The sequence below is a fragment of the Eptatretus burgeri genome, chromosome 8 (assembly GCF_056783735.1).
Source record: "Eptatretus burgeri isolate ZD-2024b chromosome 8, Ebu_testis_v1, whole genome shotgun sequence".
Lineage (NCBI taxonomy): Eukaryota > Metazoa > Chordata > Myxini > Myxiniformes > Myxinidae > Eptatretus > Eptatretus burgeri.
Window position 1 is genome coordinate 60568994 of NC_140968.1, and position 27552 is coordinate 60596545.

General features: G+C 42.4%; 1 protein-coding gene across 11 annotated transcripts in view; it reads right to left on the minus strand.

Annotated features, from left to right (window-relative positions):
* The window catches only part of LOC147021846 (histone deacetylase 4-like), a 291321-nt gene that overhangs the window by 106381 nt on the left and 157388 nt on the right, over window positions 1-27552 (minus strand). For all 11 annotated transcript variants that reach the window (XM_085892251.1, XM_085892252.1, XM_085892253.1 and 8 more), the window contains 4 exons: window positions 24602-24783; window positions 19079-19252; window positions 17366-17540; window positions 17110-17243 (listed from right to left, as the gene is read on the minus strand). In XM_085892251.1, the coding sequence (XP_085748377.1) occupies window positions 17110-17243; window positions 17366-17540; window positions 19079-19252; window positions 24602-24783 (665 nt within the window). The remainder of the gene's footprint in view (window positions 1-17109; window positions 17244-17365; window positions 17541-19078; window positions 19253-24601; window positions 24784-27552) is intronic.

Sequence of the window (27552 nt, forward strand, 5' to 3'; positions counted from 1 at the left end):
GATCACGTGTCCACCTCCAAAGGAAAACCACTCGGCGACCCAGTCCTGATCGGTGTCGACCGCCTGTCCACCACAACTGGGTCGGGGAGGGGGGGGAATATAACCCCCAGACTCACAACAATATATTATGTAAATATATAAATATTTTAAATTAAAAATATAAATAGAGTCTATATATATATACATACATACATATACATATACAGTACACACACACACACACACACACACACACACACACACTCACACACACACACACACACACACACACACACACACACACACACACACACACACACACACACACACACACACACACACACACACACACACACACAACATATCATTGCCACTGTGATTTGGCTTTCAAATTCAGGATTGCAAATCGATGTATGATAAATGAAGTTGTATTTCCTCAAGTCCATGTAAAGGTTTTCTCGCAATGACCACGTGGAATTCAAGGAACAAACATAGTGGTGATGAAGCACGGGTGTGTTGGGCCATATGGCTTCCTCCCAAGGTGCTTCCTTGTAATATCATCTTGGGTGGCTTGTTGACATTTCGCAACTTTTAAAAATGTTTCACATTTAAGTTAACCTTTGATCCATTGCAATATATCACCAATTTGCTTGAAAAAATTGTTTTTAAAGCTCAACTCAATCAAAATATACAAGGGTAGTTGAAGCTGCACGTGGACAATTTGTTCGAGAAGAAAAAATAAAAATAAAAATAGAATTTTATTAAAAAGCACAACGGATACTTGTTGAAATTCTGCAAATTCTCAAAGAACTTCTCTGCTACGTGTCCAAAACTTTTGTTCATCAATATGTTAAGACGCTGTCACACCTTGACGATTTAGCCAGCAATGGCAACGTATAAAAATGTATGTAAAACGTTGGCGTACGCTGAAATTTTGATGTTTTTTTTAAAGTTTTGGTCATATCCATAACATGTTGGTCGTATGCATAACATATTAGTAACGGGCACAGAACTTTTCGGTGTCTAATAGATAACTTATACCAACGAATGCTTAGCCTGTTGTCGCGTTCACAACCTATGCCCAACGATAGTTTAACTTGGGCATAGCGCGCTGCACGTATCGCTGACGAACTCGTGGTGTAGCCTGTTAAAAACCTGCCGCACGCCGATTTAAATCATAACCGCCTGAGAATTGAAAGTGTCAACCACGCAGTCACACCTTGACGTTTTAGCCAGCGTATGCCGACCTATGAAAAATTTGCCGAACTAAGCTGGCACACGTCGAATACGGTATGGGTAAGTTGTGTATACGTTAAGAGCATGCTGAAAAACGATGAAGTATGCTGTCATATTTCGTGGTAGGTCTCGTACTTCGTGAAATTTCAAGCATGCTGAAAATTTTACGACATACTCGCCGTATGGCTCACACGTTCTGCTACGCTGGGAATAAGTTGTAGGCACGATATGCGATCGTTGACACACGTCGACACAAGTTCCTTGTAAGTTACTCATAAGTCGAAACACGTCGAGGTAATGTTTAGCATACCCGAAACTTATTTTCTCCGTCAAGGCACATTTTCTTTTTTTCTCCTTGGCTCCATGAAGGCACGTGATGAAATATCTGAAGTTGTTGTTGTTGTTGTTGTTGTTTTTTTGTTTGTTTTTTTAGTCTATCACGAATTTTAAAATATATTCGGACATTTGCTTTTAAGTTTCGACGTCGACGTGACAATATCCTCAAACAGAAAATATTCACAGAGGAGGAACTAAGAATAAGACGAGCAAACTGAAGAGGCAATCGGACGTGACGAAATATCGGAGGGTATTGTTTTTTTTTGTTTGTTTTTTTTTTTTTTAACGGTGCCAATACGCCATTATATGGTAACTGCAAATTAGAAACACGTTCAGTAAGTTCTGTGGTCGTCTGGAAGACGTCAATCAAATACATCCACATACGTCAATATGCGGAGGAGGTACGTTACACATAGGTTCAAAGCACGTTACTCATAGGTTAGAAATAAGTTTTGGGTACGCTAAGCATTACCTCGACGTGTTTTGACTTATGAGTAACGTACAAGTAACGTGCCTCGACGTGTGTCAACGATCGTGTAACGTGCCGACAACACGTTACTCAAAGGTTAAGGCCCGGTCACACCTTGACGTTTTAGCCAGCGATGGCAACGTATTAAAATGTATGTAAAACGCTGGCTGACGTTGAACTTTTTTTTTTTTTTTTTAAAGATTCGGACGTATTCATAACGAGTTGGTCGTATGCATAACATATTAGTAATGGACACAGGACGTTTCGTTGTGTTATAGATAACTTATACCAACGAATGATGAACCTGTTGTCGGCCTACACAACCTATGCCCAACGATAATCTAACTTAGGCATAGCGCGTTGCACGCATCGCCGACGATGTCGTGACGTAGCCTATTAAAAGGCTGACGCACAACGATTCGAATCATAACTGCCGTAGAAATGGAAGTGACAACATCGCGGTCACACCTTGGCGATCTTGCCAGCGTATGCCGACCTAAGAAAAATGTGTCTAAAACGTTGGGGGCACGTCAAATACGGTATGAGTAAGTTTGGTATACGTGAGTACAACGCTAAAGTACGCTATCATACGTCGTAGTAAGTAGAGTAAGTCAAGAAATTTTAAACATGTTCAAAATTTTACGACGTACTCGGCGAATGACACACGTTCCGCATGCGATGGGGATAAGTTGTACACACGATATGTGGACGCTTACACACGTCCACAAAGGCTACTTATAAGCTACTCATAAGTCGAAACACGTCGCGGTAATGTCTTTTTTACGCGAAACTTATTTCTAACTTGTGTTTGACGTGCTTTGAACCAATTCTTTACGTAGTCCCAACACACATCGACGTATGTAGACGTATTCCAATGACGTCTTCCGGTCGACAAAAAAAAAAAAATGAATGTGTTTCTAGCTTACAACTGCCATATAAAGACGTGTTCCCAGCGGTTTTGGGAATTTGTATATAAAAATGCTGCTCATAAAAGGGGAACCCAACAGTGTTTTCGAGTTCCTTTTTGAGTCGATGTCCATGTCAGCAGTAACAGTATCAGTATTAGTATTAGTCGTAGTTTGTTCATGTTGGCAGTAGTAGGTGAGTGTGAGGGGGAGGGTGTGGGTTATGATGGATCCTCCTTGCGTCCGCGTGTCCACGGGTAGGTTCATAGGCTGCCACTCAACGATTTAAATGGCTGCATCTCCACGATTGAAAGTAGATGCTTGCGCTCAACAATTGGATTTTATTTACACTCAACGACTTTTAAACGGTACCACTCAGCTAGTTTCATTGTTTACAATGAACGATTTAAATTGCTGTCACTCGCCTTTGTTTTTTGACGCTGGGGTTTGGAAATTTGAAGAGTTTCTTCTGAACATGTTAAAATGCTCAAACTCGACTATTTTAAATAGACGCTGCCGATGGACAATTGGAATCATAGCCAAGCTAGACATCGAAGTGTGAACATCCTCGTCATGCCGAAGAAAAGTTTGAAGAATGCTGCAAATAAGTGTCCTGGCCGTGGCCGTGGACGCTGACGCAAGGACGATCCATTATACCGACGTCTTTCAGCCTATGAGTAACTTAAAAGTAACGTCTGTCGATGTGTGGCAACGATCGCGTAACGTGCCAACAACACGTTAATCATAGGTTAGAAATAAGTTTCGGGTACGCCAAACATTACCTCGGCGTGTCTCAACTTATGAGTAACTTACAAGTAACGTGCCTCGAAGTGTGTCAACGATCGCATAACGTACCTCGACGTGTGTGCAACGATCGTGTAACGTGCCGACAACTTATGGCCAGTGTAGCGGAACGTGCGAGTCATATGTAGAATACGTTGTAAAATTTCAAGCATGCTAAAATTTGAGGACAACCGCAAAGTACAACGATGAAAGCCAGCGTACTACGACGTATGGCAGTGTTTTTCAGCGTGCTCTTAACATATACAAAAAACTTACCCATAACATATTCGACGTGTGCCGGTGTCTTAGACAAATTTTTCATAAGTCGGCATACGCTGGCTAAATCGTCAAGGTGCGACAGGGCCTTTAGTTCCTCAATGCCATTTGTATAGAAATCTTTGTGATGAGTATGCAACAATTTTGGAAAATGATTAATCATCACAAACTTAATCCCAACCAAATGACCTTTGAGTGGTCCAAAGAAAAGAAAAAAAACAAAAAAAAAACAAACAAAACAAAAACATGACAAGCCTGGATTGTGTGGAGTAAATCTTGAACTTCCCAACCCATTTTTACTACAGTATCTGAGGTCAGGTGAGGTGTGATAAAGTCAAGATATTTTGGTACCTTGTTGTTTTATTTCTCTTCAAGATTGAGGCGAATTGGAAGAGCAAGGTGACGCATTGCACAAAATGACCATCGGACAGTGCAGGGCAACTCTTGAACAGAAGCAAGCAATAACCTCGATTGAATTTCAAATGAGAATTGGGATCGTTGTGACCGATCAATTCCCTCTCACTTCCCAAACAAGGAATTTCAGTGCAGGAGGAGGTCATTTAACTCATCAGAGTCTGCACTGTTATCATAAAATTATGGTTGTTTGTCCATGCTATATCTCGTTTAAATGATGAGCATCAAGCGAGAAAGCAGAACATATTTTAAAAGTCGTTGGTACGATTCGGCCGGCTTGAAACCGCCGACCTCCCAGACTTGAAGCATATGCTCGAACAATTATGCCACCAAAGTTGATAATGTTAACCTCAAGAACACTGCTTGCCTCCCTGGTTAATCACCTTGGCCTCTTTTTGCCTCTACCTTCACACTTCCCGAGAATATACCTTTTCTGCACCCCACACATTTGCTCCTTGAAGGCTGCCCAATTTCTCAGATGCAGAATGCCCATACGTCAGCTTTTTCCCCAAACAAGAGCACCTACCTCTTCTTATACCCTCAAAGTTTGCCTTCCTGAAATGTAACAGCTTTACCTCACTATCCCAAACGTCACAGCTCAATAAAGTAGTTTCACACTATGTCCGCATTTCCCCGTTGTGGTCACAAGTCCCCAGATATATCCCACCACCACCTCCGAGACCATATTGGGATCATTGATTTAAAAAAAAAAAAAAAAAAAAAAGATCAGACACCGCACTCCCCCTTGTGGGCTTTTTTACAAACTGACTTAAAAAGCAATCCAGGTTGAGACTTAGAAGATCCTTCTCGGTTCTGCTCTTTCCCAGTTCTTGGATATCATTCACCCAGATTGCCACGCAGTCTCCTATCTTCCCGTTCCAATCACTCCAATAAATCTTGTAGCTTTCTCATCCCGCCCTCTGGCATCGAACAACTTTCCTTATCAAACAAAATCTCACTTACTCCAATGGTTTCTTTCATACTCCTTGCTATGTACCTCAGCTTCAAACTCTTCAAATTAAATATTTTAACTCCTGCTGTTGGTATATATCTGAAACTACCACTCTCCTCGAACCACCCTTTGGTGCCTATCCCCACCAAACATGCTAGCAACAGAAGTTCGCCCCATCAACATCTCCAGACTCCAGTCTAAAAAAAAAAACCTCAATTCCCTCTTCAATTTCCATTGCAAGCTTTGCTACCCCCTTTGTTACCTCCACCATCAGTGATGGATGGCAGTTATTTTTCATCTCAGTCTGTTTGTCTGTTTATGTGCAAGATATCTCAAAAAGTTGGACGGATTTGGATGAAATTCCATGGGCAGGTTTGGTGCACGACAAGGACGAATTGATTCAATTTTAAAGATCCCAATCCAGATTTGACAATTTTTTAAGTGTTTCTTCACCAGTGAGAAATCGGACCAAAAACGACAGAGCACGATATTTAAAAAAAAAGTTATGAACAGATTTGGAAAGGTTTACTGAATGACAAGGAAGACCTAATGTGATTTTGGTGAAGATCCGGATGCGGATCCAATAATTTTTAAAGTTATTCTTCACCATTGAGTAATGGGGCTAAAAACCTATACATATAAAACACGATATCTCAAAAGGTTACGGACGGATTTGGACCAAACTTTGTGGACAGGTTGGGTGTGTTGACAAGAACCAAGTGATTCGATTTTGGTGAAGATCCCAATGCAAATCAGGAAACAATAATTTTTTTTAATTTTCCAAAATCATCATTCACCATTGAGAGACGTGCCAAAAACGATGTAAATCATGACATTTCAAAAAGTTGTGGACATCTTATGACAAAACTAGATGGATGCATTGGTAAAGTGACAAGAACAAGCAGATTAGATTTTGGTTAAGGTCTGGATCCAGATCCGGCCTTTCAGTGGGATACAAAATGTAAACTGTTCAGGCTGGTAGAGGTGTACACTCGACCGAGTGCCTGTTTCAGTTTAATCGGTTATCATTGTGGAAACGCTCCCTTTTTGCCCCCTGAAAGACTCCTAGTGCTTCAAAAAGCAAGATCCATGCTGCCCAAACCATTCATCCATCCACAAGTTAACATCGAACAATACTTGTGAATTCGGCCAAAAAAAAAATACCCCCGAGCGGGAGTGCCGGTCATCTCTGCCAGAGGTCGAAAGTAACTCTGTGCCAGACTGGAATAGGGGCAGTTTATAAAGTACGTACGCTCTACTTCCAGGTTTCAAAACCACCCACCCCCCTCTGTATGTAGGCTAGTGACCACCCACCCCCACCCCCCATATGCATCTCATAGCACATCACAATACTTGAAGATTACAACGAACTGTAGATTTATCTCAAATGCATCAGTAATTATTAACTATGCTAATACAGTGATATGGAACAATTATTGACGTCCACGGATTCAACATCACGTCGAAAATGTTCCTGTGAACGGGGATATTTTCTCCCCCTCGCGATGACGACAGGCTCACCTTCATCTTCTAAAACGCTTTCATGTGGTCCGACAACACTTTCATAAAGTATGTATGCAGCCGTCGTACCACCCACCCACCCACCCCTGTACACAGCCCGTACGAGGGCTTTAAACCACCCACCCCCTCATTTTTGTATGTACTTTATAAACGGCTCATACGGGGCAAAAATATGAAAAAATTTGCGCAGGACCCGGAGCATCTTCAGAGATTGGCGCCGGCCTCCGGATGACCACTTCAAATTAGTACCGGACAAGTAAGAATCAGAGCGAAGTTTGAAGGGCTATAAAATCGGAACGAGAGCAAATTTCAAAAAAATGGCTCGTGTTGTTCTAGATCAGGGGTCTCCAACCTTTATGGGCCGAGGGCCACAAAACCAAAGTGGTGAGGGTCAGAGGGCCGCACCCAAAAAAAGGACACTAAATTCCGAAAAACGTGAAAAAAACAGTTAAATACAGTTTTTATTGAAAACGCACATGCAAACCTAAACACAATTGAGAAAAATAGTTATATGAAAGGGCCTACGAGCACATTCAATGAGATGGCTGGTGCTGCTTACCAGCAGAGAGTGTTACAACGTCCGGTTTGATGGAGGACACAGAGATCAACAGAACGTCACTGAGATGGGCGTCTGTCAGCTGGGCATGCGACTGGTTTTTGAGCAGCTTCATGCGACTGAAGAGCTGCTCGCAACAGTAGGCAGAGCCAAATATTGATGCTGTGTTAAGGGCGAGTCACATGAGGTTGGGATAATTGCCGGAAGGGAGGATGTGGAGGCTCTAAAAATCCAGCAGGGGAGAATCAAAATCATAATAAAAATTATAGAACGCTTTGATCATTGACCCTGACAAATTGGCAGTACCACGGGCCGCATAAATCCGTCTCAGGGGCCGCAGGTTGGGGACCTATGTTCTAGATTAGTGGTTCTCAAAGTGGTCCCTACCGCCCCCCAGTGGGCGCTGGGAACTTTCAGGGGGGCGCTGCAGACTCCACGAGCGGTAGGGGGCGCTGGCAATGATTTGGGGGGCACTGGCGATTTAGAGGAGCAGCGGCGATTCGGAGCGCTCATTGGGCTTCCTGCAGTCTGAACAGGTTACCCGGCGCCATTCGGCAAATTGGCCATACAATGCCCGTTGTGGTCCTCCTCGGTTGCCGTGGCGCCGTCGAGAGAGAAATTAAAGACAGGAAATGGGACAGGTAGGCCTTTTTGTAAATAATGAACACATTTTAAAATATATTTATTCTGAAAATCATTAAGTTCTTCAAGCATATTACAGACTTGTTTACCAACAATGCAAGTCAGTGTTTTTTTTTTAAGACACATGGTGTGAATACCATATACATGTGTTATGATCGGGCAGCGCAATTCCCAGCAAGGCGCGAGCACTGAGGTGGCGCGAGTACTGAGGCGGCGCGACATTGTGTTTTAGGCACGCGCTGTTGTAGCTACCATTGGAAATGTGAATAAAAATTTTTTTTGACGCGCAGGGTGAAAATCGATGCGCGTGCTGACCAGAGACCAGAAATATATAATTATTGTTTGGCCTTATCACTGGTGTTAGTCTTTCGACATCTTGGCGTATTGATTTCGTTATTCAAAAAAGCTTCACGTCCGGTCGGCTTCAAGATGTCGGCCTCAAAGAAAAAGTGTCGTCACCATTCCGTTGAATACATCAAGTGTGGATTCATTCCATCCCTGACGAACAGCAGTTACCGATGTGTTTGTTGTGTGGTATCACGCCATCCAATGAAGCAATGAAACCATCTCGACTGAGCGAGCACCTGAGTAAAAAGCACAGTGATAAGGCTCGCGCAGAGGTCAGCCATTTCCAATCGCTGAAAGAAATTTGAGAAGCGATCCTCAGTAACGACAATGTTCAAAGCCAGCCGAAAGCTCGTGGATAAAGGACTGGAAGCGTCGTACAAGCTGTCATTGCTCATCGCCAGATCTGGAAAACCGTATTCAATCGGCGAACAGTTGATCAAACCGGCTGTTGGGGAAGTGATAAAAACTGTTATGGGCCAGGATCCATATCCAGTTCTCTCGTCGATTGCGCTCAGCAATGATTCCGTGGCCAGGCGGATTGATGAAATGTCATCAGATGTAGAAGATAAGCTGTGTTGTGAGCGGAGAAGCACGCACTTCGCCATCCAGCTGGATGAGTCCACTTTGCGTGACACTGAAGCTCTGTTACTCTGCTACGTTCGCTTCATCCGTGATCAGGAAATGGTGGAAGAATTGTTGTTTACCCGCTCTCTCCAGACCGATACGAAGGGTTCTTCCATCTTCCAAACGTTGGAGAAGTACTTTACTGATAACATACCGATGGAGAACATTCTCGCTTGCGCGATGGACGGGGCACCAGCGATGGTTGGCCGCCAGCGTGGTTTTATTGCACTTCTGAAGAACCAGGTACCGTCCGTGTTCGCCATTCACTGTGTCGTGCACCATCAACATCTTGTAGCAAAAGTTCTCACCACCATACTTCATACATCACTCCAAATAGTAATCAAAGCAGTGAATAAAATCAAGGTGTTGTCTCTGCATGATCGGCTGTTTCGTCAGCTTTGCCAGGAGAATGATGAACCATTCAAGAGGCTCTTGTTGCATACCGAAGTTCGATGGTTGTCCAAAGACACTTGTTTGACCCGTTTCCATGCCCTCTTCTCGACAGTGGTCGAGTTTCTGTCGGAAATTGATACAGAGTTATCGGAGAAAGTGAATGTGATTGAGCATGATGTGGCTTACCTCACGGACATATTCAAGACACTGAATGATGTCAACAAACAACTCCAGGGTGACTATATGACGCTGATTAAAGCAAAGAAAGTGATCGGCGCGTTCGTAACCAAGGCGACTCTGCACAGGGAAACCCTCGGCCGCAGAGATATGTACCACTTTCCTTGGTTGGCAAAGGAAACTGCTGTTTCTGATGAAGAGCTGCTTGTTTATTGCAATCACCTTGAGAAGATTCGTGGAGATATGGAGCAGCGTTTCAGAGACATGCTAGAACTGTCGGTGCCAGCATGGGTGATCAACCCATTCAAATGTGACATTCGAGATGTGAAGCGCGAATTACAGGACGAAATTATCAACTTGTGGAATGATGATGAGGCGAAGGCAAGATTCTCACAGCATAAATACGGCAAATTCTGGATTCTGGAGCGGGGCGAATACCCCGCAATGTGGACAGAGGCAGAACTGCTGCTGATGGCGTTCCCCACATCATACCTCGTTGAAAGAGGGTTCAGCACTGTGATGGTGCTGCTGACCAAGTATCGAAACCACCTTGACATTACCAAGAGGGGCGATCTGTATCTCTACCTCACTGAGATGGAGCCAGACCACACTACCACCACCACTCTCGCAGCGAGTTCATAATCTCACAGCGAGTCACCAGGCCCACCCTTCACACCAACGGTATTTAGGCCTGTGATAACAGATTCCCAGTTTGCCTCACCTGGACCTGTTCTGCTGAAACATTGTAGGTAGTGCAAAATAAAATAGAGAAGTAAAGGAAAAGTAAAGTAAAATAAAGTAAAATATTATTCAGAAAATATTTGGCTTCTGTTATTTTTGCTTCCTATCTACATAATTTCGGACTATCCTATTGCGAACTGGGTGTCCGACCACGAACGATAGGACAAGGGGGCATTGGGCCAGTCCAAGAGGGCAGAAGGGGGCGGTAGTCAAAAAAAGTTTGAGAACCACTGTTCTAGATAATAGTCCATGGCATCTGAATCACTGATAACATTTGATCTCTCTTGATAAATGAGGGAGGAGATACGATTTGAAATCGATGATTTTCGCAACTTTGACAGCCTCGTGACGTTGACCTCGAAAGTTATATCGTTGTGCACGTCTCATCGACCACTATCCATTCACTATTGGTTATTTGTCTCCACTAGGTTTGATTTTGGACGGACAGACGTACAGACGTACAGACGGGCGGACAGACTTCGAGACTGGCTTTATTAGTTCATCTCTACTGAGATGATAGAGATGACCTAAAAAAAAAAACATTTGTTTCCTATTGCATGGCCAAAAAAAATTGGGTAGGTAGGTCGGGAATTTTTTTTTTTTGACAATTTTTTTTGCCATGAATACATTCATATAACTCGATTAAAAATGATTATTTTCCTTGGTGGTAGTGGTGGTGGTAGTGGTGTGGTGGTGGTAGTGGTGTGGTGGTAGTGATGTGGTGGTAGTGTGGTGGTAGTGTGGTGGTAGTGGTGTGGTGGTAGTGGTGTGGTGGTGGTAGTGGTGTGGTGGTGGTAGTGTGGTGGTGGTAGTGGTAATGGTGGTGGTAGTGTGGTTGTGTGGTTGTGGTGGTGGTGGTGGTGGTGGCAGTGCACTCGACTTGCTAAAATGCACTTTATTCTGTCTTAAATTTCTATACATATTTAACAATGCATGCATGCTGAAAATAAATAAAAAAATGACCGTTTTTACAGCCATTTTTCCCTGCTGTGCAGGGGTTTGGCTTTTTCTTGAGGCAATGTTTTATGGCCGGATGCCCTTCCTGACGCCAACCCTGGTCGCCTCTTACGACACACAGGGATATGGTACACCTATTCTAACCGGGACATACACCGGGACCAGTACACTGGCAATCATTTCGCCGACCTCGGAAGGATGACTGGCTGAGTCAACCCCCTGGTGTTAATTGAGCAGCCAACGGGGCTTGAACTCAGGACCCTGGGATCCTAAGCCGCCACCCTAACCACTAAGCCAACACTAGGCTTCATGCATGCTGAAAATATGCATTGTTTATTAATATATATATATATATATATATATACATATATATACATATATATATATATATATATATATATATATATATATATATATATATATATATATATATATATATACATATATAGTTTAACAGCAAGTCTCATACATTTTTGCAAGTCTATTGCACCACCATGACCACCACCACACCACCACCACCACCACACCACACCACCACCACCACCACCACATCACTGCCACCACCAAATCACCACCATCACCATCATCACCACCACAATAGGTGAAACTAACCGTGAAAAGATCGATCCACAAAGCAGTCCTCGTGAGCGTTTGACTCAGGCGCCACCATTTTGAAACTCTCACTGACTGAACACGCGGGATTCAAAATGGCGGTGCCCGAGTCAAACGCGCCCGAGTCCAAATTGTCAAAAAAAATCGTAGGGTCGCATATAAAAGCAATGGGTCGGTAGGAAACGGTAAACAAACTCCTTTTTTTGTTTGGCCTTACCAAACGTTCTCAGGAGAATCCCAAAAAAGAATTGCATTGAAACCTCTTTCCCTCAATGGATTGCCCAATAATTTGTATCTTGTCTTCAAGTCCTCTGAATATATTCTGTTTAGATCATTCATACCCACAGACATCACAACCATTGTCCATCTACCACAACTCGACAAAATGTAATCCAATAATCCATCAATATCCCTCAACCCGATCCATCAAAAACAATACAAAATCCTCATTTTTTGATCCTTTCCACAAAATGGAGTATCAACACACCTAATGTCCTCATCCCCAACAAAAACATCTCCATGGCTTCCCTCCCTCCAAATTTCATCCAATGCTCACCACCACACCCACAGCACCACCTGTATCATCTGCACCACAACCCTCGTGCATACCCTCAGTTTCCCCATCGGTACACGCACGTGCAGCACCCCAATGCCAACCACGTCAAACGCAACCCAACGGCTGTCAACCTCACTTAAAACACCCCAAACGTCGTCATTACCTGCCGCGCATACACCTGATGAGCCTCACTGAATACAATTTGCTCTTTCATGAGCCTCACTCCTGAAAAGAAACAAATATCTTCTTCTGTTCATTTTCAGTTGCTTTGATGTTCTCCTTTACAAATAAATAATACACCTCTGTTCCACAGCATGTTGGCCACCATCTTGGTTTCACCAAGAATGCTTTAATCAGAATTGACCGTCATTGCCTGTAAAACTAACCTGCTCAGCTGTGACAATATCAATGGAGAAAATTTAAGCACTTAGCAATTATTGTTGCATGTTCTACAACAAACTTACATCTCAAAGAAAATGCAAATAAATAACATAAAGCTTTTTGTTTTACATAAAAACCTGTTAGTCCATCTGTAAAAAAAATGCTTTATCATTTAAACACTTTCTAAATGAAATGCGTGATGCATAATAATTTGTCTCTCGACCATGGGGTCTTTTGTCCTCGAACGCGAGTCCTTTAGGTGGTGGATGTGTATTCATTGTGCTAAAATTGGTTAAGTGTAAAACTTTTAAAAATATCATTACACAAAAAGCTTACACAGAGAGGGGGAGGGAAATGTGACGAATGTGATGATCAATCGATCGATGTTGTGCAAACAATTTGCCCAAGAGTCAAAATATGAGATACTTTCGCAAAACATTGGAAAATCCGTTTGAAGAGGAAAGAACACCATTGGCCTTGCACTGTCTGCACTTTACAGGTAAACCAGCGAGTCTGCTGCACGAGAAGAAAAGAAGAATACCAAGAGCAAGAATTGCTTTGCAAAATGTCTCCTACCGATGTGATATTTTCCAAGTCCAAAAAGGGAATAACTGGAAAAATTGACGAAATGCCCTGCAACTCAAACTTGTTCTGTAACTTATCAAAATAAAGCCATGTAACAAGTTTCATTTGAATATGTTAAGGGTGCTTCCTCGCATTGAATATGTTTTTGTACAAGATGCTTCCTCGCAGCTCTGCAAGAAGAAACGAGGACAGTGTGAAGCGGTAATGTCAACAATTGTCACTTGAGTCAAGTGTCAAGTAAGTCTCTAGTCTGAGTTCAAGTCTCAAACCAAGTCCAACATTTACTTATAAAACCCTGGAGTAGAGTACAAGCTATCAAATAATTTATTGCAAGGTATGTTCTGGAAAGCTGTTTCACTCAAGTTTTGGTTTTGTTACCTTGATACAGTGTACATTTTTGGCCTTGTTCCCAGAAACACTAAAAGTGAAATATATTTTTCACACATAACAAACGTACCGACTTGAACATACTGGTCGTGGACAAAAAATGGAAACACCTGGGTAAATGAGGGACACCAAGTATATTGGAAGCAACGGCTTCCACACAGATGTGGCCCATGTGTTCATGAAGCAAATAACATGCCAGCATGCTTAGGATGATGCATAAAATGATGTACAGACCTGGTTGCCGATAATTATGGCGAGCAGAACTGCAAGAAGAGACCTCAAAGACTTTGAAAGCAGAGTGATTGTTGGGGAAAGTTTGGCAGGAACTTCAGCGACAAAGACTGCTCAACTTGCTGATGTTTCATGAGCAACGGTGTCTAAGGTGAGGTCGGCATGGAACTCCAAGAGAAAGACATCAGCAAAGGGCAACAGTGGGCGTAAGCGCACACTTAACGATTGTGATGTCCATGCATTCATTTGAAGTGCAAGGCAAAGTAGGTGAGCAATTGCAGATCAATTGACTGTAAATTTGAACCTGCGGCGTGTGCTGACGGTTTCATCAAAAACGGTTCGCCGAGAACTCCACAGAGCGGGATACCAGTCAGGTTGCAGTGCACAAACCACTCGTCACACCTGGAAATGCACATTTGTGAATCCAGTGGTTAAAATAGCACAGGAAATGGACGACCAAGCAGTGGAGAAATGTGATATGGTCAGGTGAGTCATCCTTCACCATGTTCTTGACAAACGGATGAGTGTACGTGCAGCACCAACCAAAATAACTCTCCAACCCTGAGTGCTGGATTCCAACAGTGAAGGGCTCTGGTGGTTCTGTAATGTTGTGGGGTACATTTTCCTTGCATGTTTGGGTGTAGTCATTCCCTAAGATGGCAAGGTCAATTCCAATCATCGATTAATGGTACCGAGTGATCATCTTCATTCCATGTTGCAGCATTTATTTCCTGCCAGGAGGGGTGTGATCCAGGATCACAATTCCTCCATTCACAGAGCACGTGTGGTCACACAATGGTTTGATGAGCACGACAATGACATTATCCATATCATCATGGCCTTCTCGTCACTAGATCTGAACCCAATCGAACATTTATGGGATATTTTGCAATGATGTCTGAGACAGCATTTTCACCTCCATCAAACTCAAACAGGTGTGAATTGATTGACCTTCTCGTGGAAGAATGGTGCTGCCTCCCTCCTGCAGAATCCAGATGCTGGTTGACTCCATGCTACAGTGCACACAGGCTGTGCATAGTGACACAATGCCCGATTAAGTGACTTTACATTAGTGTTTACATTTTTTGTCCACAACCTGCATGTACATGAGATTAGTCGGTAGCCTCAGCTTATGTTTAAATGGTTTATATGTTGAACCAAAACATTCAATGGAGATGAGGTCGAGATTTTAGAATTTATTATGTATGTTAAAATGAAACGTATAACTTAACTTCAATTGTTGTACTTTAAGATCCCATACTTTTTTTACATTTTTGTTTCAAAAGACAAGTCGTGATATAATTTCAATAATCCATGTCAACCGACATATTTCAATCATCACAAAATCTTTTTATCAGGTTGGAACATACACAGGGCTACCAATCAGGGCCAAGTTTCCCCTGGCATGAATGTTCATGATTTGAATAAAGTTTCCCACGTTGGTAAGACTGGTGCTTCTGCTTGCCGCATGGACAAAGTGTACTATCTGGAAAGTGAACACTACCTTTAACCTCAGTGGCGAAAGGTATGCGACTCGGTGGCCATGAGCGTTCGTGCATTGCTCATGCTCACAACTGAAAATCATTCCCTCCGCCACTGAAGGTGGACGAAAGTTTTTCCATGTCTGTGAGCAGTTTATTTCAAAAAGTTAAGAACTAATTCAGATGAAGCTGGGTGGACAGGTGAGGTGGGCGAGGACAACTGATTGATTCAATTTTGGTGAAGATCTGGATCGGTATCATAGGTTTTTATTTTTGTTTGTTTTTTATTCCTTGAGTAATAATAATTCTTCACCATTGAGAAATGGAGCCAAAAATGATGTATAGCATGATATTTCAGAAAAAATATGGATGGGTTATGACAAAACTTGGTGGATAAGTTGGGCAGGTGATGAGAAGATTCGATTTTGGTTCAGGTCGCGATGCAGATCCGGCCAACAGGGGGATACAAAACAAATTGGTCAATCTGGTGGAGGTGTGTGCTGCACCGAGTGCAGTTCTAGTTTACCATATGTTTTAAAGCCCGTATTAAATCAATATTTCTATTCAACAATTATTTTCGAACTTTGTCGACACGTCATTATAAACTGAAGCCGCAAGTAAGTTGCAAGTCCTCTGACACCAAGTCTCAAGTCAATTTGTCAAGTCTGAGTCGAGTTGCAAGGCACAATATTTTTCCCACTCGAGTTCAACTCGAGTCAGAGTCGCCAGCTCCAGTGCGAAGTAGTTGTGCAACTGACCGTCATTTGCAACTGCCGATTGAAAGCGATCACACGATCAAGACACTCTCCTCAAAAAGTGGCCATGGAGGTGGCATTGTTCTCTGCAGTGCAAGAACCATGTTACAAATGCTTTTCTGCAGTGCGACATACAACGTTTATACATTTCATGAACATTTCTCAATGAGCTTAGTCTTGAAGTTGAATGTATTTTTATGAGTCGGTGTGTTTGTCAATATATTTTACTTTGCATGAATAAACGACGAGTTCAAAGCTCCAGAAGGAAAGAACAGAAGCAACAATTATTTTTGTGAAACTTCAAAAATAATGAATAAATAAAATTTTGTGAGGCAGGTTCAAGGTGCACTGTTTTCATTAATAATTCTCTCCAGTATATGTATGTATGTATATATATATATATATATATATATATATATATATATATATATATATATATATATATATATATATATATATATATATATATATATATATATATATATATATATATATATATATATATATAATTTTTTTTTTTTGCAACATGATTTTCACACTAACCAACCAGACAAGAATGCTTAAATGTCACAACATTTCAGGAATTAGAAATTTGCAGCTCAATTGGGTGCAATTTAAACTGCGTGTCAAAAGTGTTTGACTCATTTCAGTTGTGCCATCCCACATCTCTTCCCACACACTTCCGAATAAAAGACTGGAGTCAACGAGGCCAACACCAGACGGACAAAACAACTTATTAGAGCATCACACCCGTCAGGGAAGTACACAATGAAGTGAGGAAAGGATTTAGTGCACCAACTCCCACTTCATACCTCACACTTAGCCACTAGGCCTGTTTCCTGCAGACGGGACCAGATGCTCTGAATACGGCCTGCATGCTCAGGATGTGAAGTGTTATCTCCACAGCTGCACTGATGTTTCTGCATCTGTGTGTCGTACACCAACCCTGAACAACCAAAAGCACCAATCCATGAGCATGTCCATTCAAGGAATATACAAACAGGCAAACAAACATCAGTTGAATGAACCCTTCAAATAATCAAACTATCAGATGGAATTTGACAAGACCTGTCGTGAAGCGGTGTTGGCGGGCAGGTTCTGGTTGTGGTAAGCAGGCATAAGCCGGAGATGAGCGGGTGCGGATAAGGGGTCGACGTGGAGGCAGGCCTGTGGCACGGCCTGCTGCCGCAAGCTGCGCTTGATACAACTGCAGCTGCTGCATCCGTTGCTGTTCCAATAAGGCCTACAAGGTATTCGCAAGAATTTAAACTCGGACAGAGCGAGGATATTAAATAAAACAAAAAGCTTTTGAAAAAGCTTCAAGCGTGCTGCCAGAATGTCTCAAATGGCTCATTATAAATCGTAACACCGATCCCATTTCAACTGAAGAACTCCAGCTCACACTGAGAGGTGTTTCTGGCAATATAAAGCTTCACATCTCAAGCAGACATTTGTGGCTCTTGAAGAAGAATCGTTGAATAAAAATGCCAAGAAAATACCCCCATAGCAGGCACACATTTTCTGCATTATGAATATTTACAAGTTATCACACATTTCCAAATTTAATAAACAATGCATAAGAAAATTTCACATTAACCGCAGCGGCCAAAACAAACGTGATTTTTCAGGTCTTGAAATTTAATCCAAAAAATAAATAAACAGTGGGTTCAGTTAATCATGAGAAAATACTGAACTCTTGGCAGAAATTAATGATTTGTCTCCGCCATAAATGGAGTACGATACAATCCACACATGCCAAACATATCCCCAACAGGCACGAGGAAAAACATCCGATGACTCAAATTAACACACGATTTATTAATTTTTTTTTTTGCAAACATTCACATACTTTCAGAGAATTCCTCGCATCGGTGACCTCTCAGAGCTCCACATCAGACAGTTGCGTTGATGCAGCACGACAATATTACATCGTTGCGATCAATCACGTCAAGTGGTACAGTGCAGGACCCATCATAAACAGACAAATCATCTTTGAGATGCGCATTTTACATTCTGGTTGTCAAAGATTTCATTGCCAAGTCATTTAAGTCTGTGGCAGAACATTTTCTCCGAGCACATTCACTGCAATTTAACTCACTTGTCCAACCTTGAGTTATGTTGCACTTATATTGGTTCAAACAAATACAAGCAGTTCATCTTGAGATGGCTATGCTTCTGTGGTTCTACATCTCCCCTCAATTTGTTTTTTAATTTTTATCCTCGATACTCAAAGGCCCATGGAACTTGCACTCAACAAAAGGGGCAAAGGATTTTATCACACAGCGCACTTCCACATGAATAACATTGATAAGAGGAGACGATGGACAAACCAACATGGAGTATGAGATTTGAATCTGGGATTCCACAATCATGAGTTAACTGCTCAGTTGGGAACAACAAGCACGGGCAAACCCCAAAATGGATATTCGTATTTTTGTCCTTTCTAACAAAACAAGGAAGTGCGTCTGACGTAGTACGGCCTATATACTCCTTAACTCGCAGTGCGAGTGAAGATTTGAACTCAAAAACAGCAATCCACTTTCATGAATCCCTTGTTCTGAAGGGCATCACGCTTCTGCAATCCCAAGTTAACTCAATTACGTGACGGCGTAATTCCCAAGAATGTTTTAAACAGGATAGAAAGAAAACCGCCATCATTACAAAGCAGTTAATATCCTTTCTTAATTAAAGGAAGGGGTGGGGGTATCAAGTGAAAATATTTGAATTTTGTAAGGGAATCTGAGATGCATGACAGGATGGGAGGAAAGGCAGCCATTTTACCTGCCCATGTAACGAGATGTGATCGGATCTTGGGCGCTTCTCAGCAGAGCCCGGCTCCTCGTTGTCTCCCTCACTTTCACATGGCTCCTGCTTCACGCGCACCTTTCCCGGCCTTGGACCGTCAGTGAGGCTTTCGTCGGTCTCAGGGCAGCAGCTTGTGGCGTTTAATGACAACTGCAATAGAAAGCATTTCAAATTGCTATTTTGTCACAATGGAAGGTACTTTTTCAGCAATACAAGGTATTTAACCCTTTGAATCCTGGGGGTTGTTATACCAGCAGCTATTCAAACCTCCATACACCCGAGCAGCCAGATTTTTCTCCAGGGAGGCCAGGGTGGTGGGGGAGGGGGAACTCCAAGGGGCTCAGGGTTCAAAGGGTTAAATAATTAATGACTCATGGTTCATTAAAATAGTTTGATTACAGGTAATTAAATAAACTTCCCATGAAGTGGAATGCAATCAGATGTCAATCCTTCCCCATAACTGATTGAAAAAAATTGCTGGCTCAAGGGTTGACAAGTGGAGTGAAGTCAGAGGTTCAGATGCTGGGCATGAAATCCCACAAGTCAGGGTTCAAATCCATGCGTGAGTTTATTGGAAAACAGGTGAGAGTTAAGGTAAAACATGAAGATATTTTCTGCCGAATGTAAAACAATGCTTTGCTCAAACAGCTTTGTGTGGAGACCAGTGAGAATGGAAGAGCAATCATACTGCAATTCTCAAAGTGTCTGTTTGTTCGACCTGTATGCACTCATGAACCAATGGGCAGAATAAATTCAAAACTGGTGGTTGAAAATGGGGAGTAAGGAGTGTTTTTTGGTGATTAAAAATAAATAAATAAATAAATAAATAAATCAGTCCCAGGGGCTCAGTCCCACAGTGGGGGCAGTGATACAGCTCAGGTAAATCAAGAATTAGTGATTATAATGGGTTCTATTAAAAACTATACAGCTGCAGTAATTTCTCTGGAAATATGGCAAAATGTTATAAAAAGAGGCAGAAATAGCAGTTGTTACCGTTCCCAACAACCAGTTCCAGTGTTTGTTCCATTGTTGACCAGCAGTGAGCAGACAAAGGCTGCACCGGCCGACTCTTATTCATGGATATTTTTGTTTGCGGACAATTTCTGACCATTTTGTGATTTTTCCTGGGATATTGGCTCCGAGTTGTCAGCAAAATGCAAACTTTCAGCTTTCCACCACACCAAAAAGGCACTAAACATTTATATCACTGAGTTAGTAAGCCAGTCAATCAATCAATCAATCAATCAGTGGTTAGAAGGAACTTTATAAATTCGATGATTATGTCAGGCAAAGTACAAGTCCTGGTAGGAGGCGGTATTACAAGTTGTACTAAATTACCAATTCTGGAGGAATTATGCCACCTGTAAGGATGGGTTCTTCATGAGTGACCTCAACATGAGACAATCAGCACAATGATTAGACGGTTACTTTTGAGAAATGTTGTGTAGGTGTTCAGTAATCGAGTTACATGTTTTGATGAAAGGAGAATCAAAGTGAAGCGCTGGATATATTTATTATCAGTGAATGTTAGGAGAGCTAAATTGACAAGTTAAAATTTATAAGAGTAATGCAAGGGTGAGATGATGGAAAGTGAGGAGGGTAGAGTGCAGCGTGGGAGCAATGGGGGAAAAGGAGAAACATGTTTGGGAGGGGTGAAAAGGAAGAGGCAATGGAGCATACAAGGTAGAGGGGTGGTGGAGAATATTCTGCCCATATTTGTATCTATGATAAATTAGACAAGCCTTTATAGAGGAGGCAAAGGAGGGAGGAATTAACTGAAAAATAAAGTTTCTAAAACAGGAATGTGAGAGGTGGGGGAACAAGAGACGGTGAAGCAACTTTCTTGACGAGTGAAACAGTTGCAGAACTTCGAGCTCAAACAACATTTTTCTGACAGGCATCTGTCTTACATTTCCTCAAACTAGTCAAAAATTAACTGGAGCAATATTCACCAACCTGCAACCAACCTATTATGCTTAAGTGCCCGAAATGACCGTCAAATGACTGAGGTCCAAATTGCTTCAAATTACCAAACGGCAACAATCAGGATGAGCGGGTCACTTGGTCGCTCTTGAGCTGTTGATCTTCAGGCATTTGAAAGCAGTTAAGGTTGACGAAAATAGCCGTCGGTAGCATTCGAGCTTTGGTAATCTCCAATTTGATCAACAGCGAGGTCAAATTTAACAAACCTATTCTCATGCAGCACCATGCAGAGAAATACCGCATCAAGCGGCAAGCTATTGGTCAAAGTGAAAATTAAAGAGCATGCCTGCATGACACTTGTTGGATTAAATGATCGAATGATCGAGTTGAATTTTAAAAAACCACCATTAAAATGTTGGGGGGAATTAAAAGAAAAAAAAGAAGAAGAAAAAGAAATATTCATGAGAAAGACTGACCAAACAAGAATGAAAATTTGGACAAGTATGACAAAAGCCAAAAGGGCTTTTTGTACACAAAGTCGAGGCTTGTGGATAGCAAGAACTTCGAATGGATCAGGACGCAACATAACAAAAGGAACACCAGAAAGGGGTTGAAAGGGGGGGGGGGAAGAGCAGAAAGGAGTCGGTGGAAGACAGAGAAGACCGACATGTCTGTGGTGTGAAAGTGATATGCCCATAGACTCAGCTTCATCATGGGAGATTCCATCATGGGAGATTCCGTCATGGGAGATTCCGTCATGGGAGATTCCGTCATGGGAGATTCCATCATGGGAGGCTTGGCATTGGTTTCCATGGCGTTAAGCTGAGCATAGCGTGAGGCAGGGACCGCCAGCCCAGAGGGGACAGCAGTATGCCAATCTGCAAATGAAGACCTTGTATGTGGATAAGAGTTCAGGTGTGCCAAGGACGGACTTTGCATGATGGAGGATGCCCAGTGGCTGGCTTTGGAAGACAAATTGGAAATGTGGTTTGCCGAGAAACAACAGGTAATAGCGAAGCTCAAAAGTTTGAGTGACTGACCTTCAAGAGGATTCCAAAGAACGTAGATGGGAGGGTTTGCTGGACTGTTCGTTCAGAGTGAGATTTGTCAGGAATGAGAGACATTTCCAGCATTTGACCAGCTTGTGATTCTATCAAGGTCTGAAGTGGGGGAAGAGGCTGCTCACTGCCTTTGTTAAGGATGAGGGATGTTACAGCAGAGGATGGAGTTGTCAGCAAATAGAAAAAGAGGATTGAAGAGTCAGAGAGATAGATTATTAAGATGGGATGAAGACGGGGCACAGAACACTGTGCCCATGGGGCTCTCCAGCATCGACACAGGGAAAGGATTCCATTCACAGGTACAAGTCACCTGAGTAGATGAATAAGTTGTGTGCTGAGTTGGTCTTGGATGCCATAGGCTGTGAATATGGAGGTAAAGGCAGGGTGCTCGTCTGACATTGAGGGCCTACATCGATTGTTACCTCCGCCACTGAAGGTGGGAGGTGGTTATGTTTTTATGTCTGTCTGTCTGTCTCTGCCTGTGAGCAGAATTTCTCAAGGTTGTGGATGGATTCGGATGGTATTTGGTGGAGATTTTTGATGTATGACAAGGACAAATCGATTCGATTTTGGTGAAGATTTGAATCCGGATGCGGATGCAGATATGAGAATTCTTCAATTTTCAAGTGTCTTCACCATTGCGAGATGGGGGTGGGGGGGGGCAAAAACTAAACACAGCATGATATTTCAAAAAGTTATGTACAGGTCGACAACGAGGCGGATGACTTAGTAAGGTGAAAAGAACAAGCACATTCGATTTGGGTTCAGGTCTGGCCCATCAGTGGAATACAAGACAAACCGCTCAGCTTGGCAGCTTGAGGCATGAGCTCGACCGAACACCGTTCTAGTTTAGAGAGTAGAAACAGGATGTCTAAGGTGGAGTGACGTGGTCTGAATACAAATTGATGATCTGAGATGAAGTTGTTGGAGAAAAGGAAGGATTTGATATCAACTGCGATGATCAACTCCATGACCTTGTTGATGATTATAAGTCAATAGACATGTGGTTGAGGAGATTGGTTTTTTTTTTTTTTGCACCGTGTTACCCCCAGCAGAGGAGAGGTGAATGCATTGTGTCTGCGCACGTGTGCGTGCGTGCGTGCGTGCGTGCGTGCGTGTTTCTCCACAGAATGCCAGTACGTGTATCAATTAAATGAGACCCTTCAGAACCTTTCCAACCTAAAGACCCTTAAAAGACCCTTAAGACCCTCCAGAACCCAAAGATCCTTTGAGATCCCAAAGACCCTTTAGACTCTTTACAACCCGAAAACCCTTCAAGATCCTAAAGACCCTTAAGACCCCGAAGACCATTTCGAGCCCTAACAACCTTTACGACACCCAATACACCAAAGACCCTTCAGACACCAAAGACCATACAATACACGAGAAGACCCGATAGGACTCTATAACACCCCAAAGACACTCCTGAACGCTAATAGGCTTTGAGACTCCCTCAGACCCTCCCGACACTTTAGACCTTTCGAGCTTTTGACATTTACATGTTTATGAGACCATTTGACCTTTCATTTACAATCAACGACCTTTCATGTAGTACAACCCCCCCCCTACCCCACCATTTATTTTCCACACAAAATACACCACACAAAACAAGTCCTGGTGAGGGTCTGCAATCACCGATTGCTCTTTCTAGTTCATGTAAAGCAGTAATGTTAGCTGACATCCAAACAAATGGAAGATGATTCAGAGCAAATGACAGGGTGAACAGAGCAGAAAGAGGACGTTCAAGAGCAGCAGAGCAGGTTTTCAAAGACACTTGAGCTGATGCCATCCGGCTCACTGGCAGAATCAGTCAAGGGTTGCCTGGAATTTCTCCACCTTCTCAGATGCAAACGAGTCCAGGAGCAGTTTAGGTGTGAATGGGTAGGGTCGGTAGACAGCGAAGTGTTCGGGACACAATATTTGGAAGTAAACAAAGAATTGAGGCATTCAGCCTTCTCACAAGTGTATTCAGCGATGGTGCCATTTGAAGTGAGGGAAGGGATGGATAGCACACTTTTGAGACAGACTTGAACAAGGTGTCACCGGGTTTCAGGAAGGAAAAGTTTGAAAGTTCAATCTTGAGGTTGGACACACACACTTGTTGCAGACTTTGTCAAATGATCTGAGATTGCCCTCAGTCAGGTTTGTCTTCCAAGAAGAAAAGGCAACTTGTTTCAAAAAAGCCTTCTTGTTGAAAATTTGAACTTTCTCACTTTGAACAACAATTCTGCTTTTAAGCACAAATACTTCAACATTTAAGGCATAAAGGGTGGCAGAGGGAATCAGAGCTACTAAAAGGAATTTTTAACCATCGAATAAAGATTATGGATAATAAGCAGTTATAAAAATGTCATTTCACTTTCACACACCTTGCAAAAAAAAAAAAAAAAAAAATCAAGCAACAGCAACAAACACGCAGCACAGATGGGACATCATTGAAACTGACAGGTTTCAAAAAAAAGTCTCAAAAGCCTCACTTCAGGCTTTTCAGCACAAGTAATTCAATTTCACTCACTGATGTGTGAGGAAGGGGGGTGCTGTCCCAAAGTTGCAAGCCTCGTGGGGGCAAAGGTAGCGGAGCCGACTGGGCTCGACAGAGAACACGGTGCCGCTCTGATGGGCCCCGTGTTGTTCCACCCACACTCAATACCGATGAAGAAATGTCTCCCCCGGCGGTGGAAATTGGCACACCAACACCTAGACAATGGTAGGGTTAAAGAGAGTGGGTGGCAACACACAAAGATGATAGTTGAACAATTGCACAAAATCTTTTTTTGACTTGTCGTTTTGTATGCAGCCTGTGGCTGCCGGTTGCATAATTTCCTGGAAGCACAGCTGTGCCAATAATGCAGTGTCCCTGTTACCAAGAAGCTGGTGCTCATTTTGCCGACATCATAAGGATGATGACGGGCTGAGTCAATCCACCTGGTGTCATTTCAATGGGAAGATAGGGGCTCGAACCTAAGACCCTAAGATCTGAAGCCAGTCACCTCAACCGCAAAACCAACATCAGGCTTTTTGGCTTGTGATTAGTGTGGTTCAATGTATTATTGCTCTGATTAGAGCATATCGGTGTGAAAATTATAAACTCAATGCCACCACTTCCCTTGCCGATGAAGGCAATGGACAGCCGCTCATTTAACAACTCCAGCATTGTGCCTGCAATATGTAGAAAGCATATATTGGGAAAACTTAAAATATTGTTTAATGAAAGAGAAGTCGGGTTTAAGCTGCAGTTTTAATCACATCGAATGTACACAATGTTTGTTTCAAGCAAGCTTATCAAGTGAAAGTGACAAAAATCAGTGCAAAGTAATGAGCCATTAGGAGTGATAAATTTACCGAGTTAATGAACACAAGGAAGAGGGATGTGGGTTGAGGTTGTGGAGGCATGAACACGCACCCAATGTCCGAATTAACCCTTTGGAAATGCCACCACTGGCCTTTACAAACACACACCACTTCATTTCATTACAAAGCCAAAAATAATAATACATGTTACGGTTTCAGAAACAATGCTGGTTAATTATTCAGCAAATGGCCAACAGGTTGTGCGGAATCGAAACCGAGGATGCAAGTGTAACATCTTAAGAAAGGGATAAAGGTTTAAATGATCATGAGATGAAATAAGCCTCATATTTGACAAAGGGAAGACCGTCTTGAAGATTGTCGAAGTGGAAACAAATTATACAACGCACTCAGGTAATCCTTGCAGTCAGTGTTCAACAACACCATCGAGAATAACGAAGAGGTTAGTGCAATTCCAGGAAGACATGGTAAAAGTGAAAGGGAATCCGGTAGCTTTTGAGGTGTCCAAACACATTCAGGAAAGCAAACTTCAGACAAACTCAAAATATTCTCGAGGATGGAGGAAAAGAGATTTTCACGGACAAGCTTTGCGCGTCTCAGGCTTTTATGCAGCTGGGTAAGAACATCATGAAGCAAGTAAAACAATCTTTATTATTTTTTTTTAAACCCCCCAGAGAATCTTTTTCTTGCCAAAGGCCTGACAAGGATGACAATGCACAGACAACATTCAAACCAGCTGGGACTTCAAATCAAAGCATAACTATCTGGTCAATACAAGGAACAGCCTGCTTGGAAACGAGCCTTCAAAAATAGGGCGATATCGCTGCTCAATGAAACAAGAGTTTTACTTTTTAGAAAGCCTTTACAACAATAAAACATTGTCACTGTCAGGGAGAAGTTATTGTTCCCAAATAAAAACAGATCGAAAGAGCAGCAGATGTATCACTGATGAAGTCTTCGTCTTCAGTGTTAACATTGGAGATATTTTATATTGTCGCATTGCAAAAATAAATTGTGCAACAACAACAAAGGCCTTCAATGGGGCCTGCCAAAACGTCATGCCAACTGCTACATGTAAAGCATTAGATACACTTGTAATACCCACTCCCTCCCTCCAGGAGCGAAATATGCTGTCATTACCCCCTTCCTCAGGCAGGGATGAGTGGTTAAACCACTTTCACTATTCCACATGTACAGGCAAAAATGGCTGTCTCCACACACTCATGGGTGTAGGAGGGGGGGGGGGTGCGTGCTATTTTGTGTCCATAACCTGATCAGTGATACCACAAGAACGTAAGCAAAATTTGATGGGGATCAGCCAAGCAGTTTTCTATTCTACAAGGTTCAAACACACACGCATACAGACAAATACATAACCTACTTACTTGCATGAAGTGGAACATGTAAAAAGGATCTTTTATAAAACGTAATTATTGTTGCCACTGCCGTCATGGCTGTGGTTGTTGTTTGTGTTCTTTCCATGTCCTTCTAAAGTCTACAGGGTTACTGCTGTCATGTATAATAATGTGTGTGTGTCCATCCACAACCATGACACCTTCGCATCCTGAAACCTTGCATGCACACTAAGGGAAGTCCAAGGTGGTGCATGAATGAAAATTGGGTGTTTGGGTTAATTTAAACAGCCCTTTTGAAGATAATTTAGGGGGTGCTCACCATGAAAAACTAAAAGAAGCCTTACCAAGATGGCGCACCGCCATCTTGGTCAGCCCACCATCACCTCGCTGGGGTCTGAAGCCACCATTTTTTCTTTGGCTTGCTCAACAATTCCTCGACTTGAAACGCATTGCAACTACGCCCAATGATAAAAGTTTACTTTTATTTATTCCACTATACTCACCTATATCATCGATTGCCTGATAAAATCATACCTACGAATCGCTGGATACATTGCAATGCTTATAAACGCCCGGAGACACCAGCGTTTGTGGCTATATATAATTTCCACACATGCCATAACTTCAAGAATCTCTGAATCTCAGGCAAATTTCAAAATTTAAGCTTCCTTATCAAGTTCAGCAGTCGTTCCAACTGCAAAAGAAACGATCCATTTGTCCAATTCAGACATCGCTTGACATTCCGGGTGTCTTCAGGTAGATGGTGTTTAGATAACCAATGGGCAATCGCAAATCGCTTGCC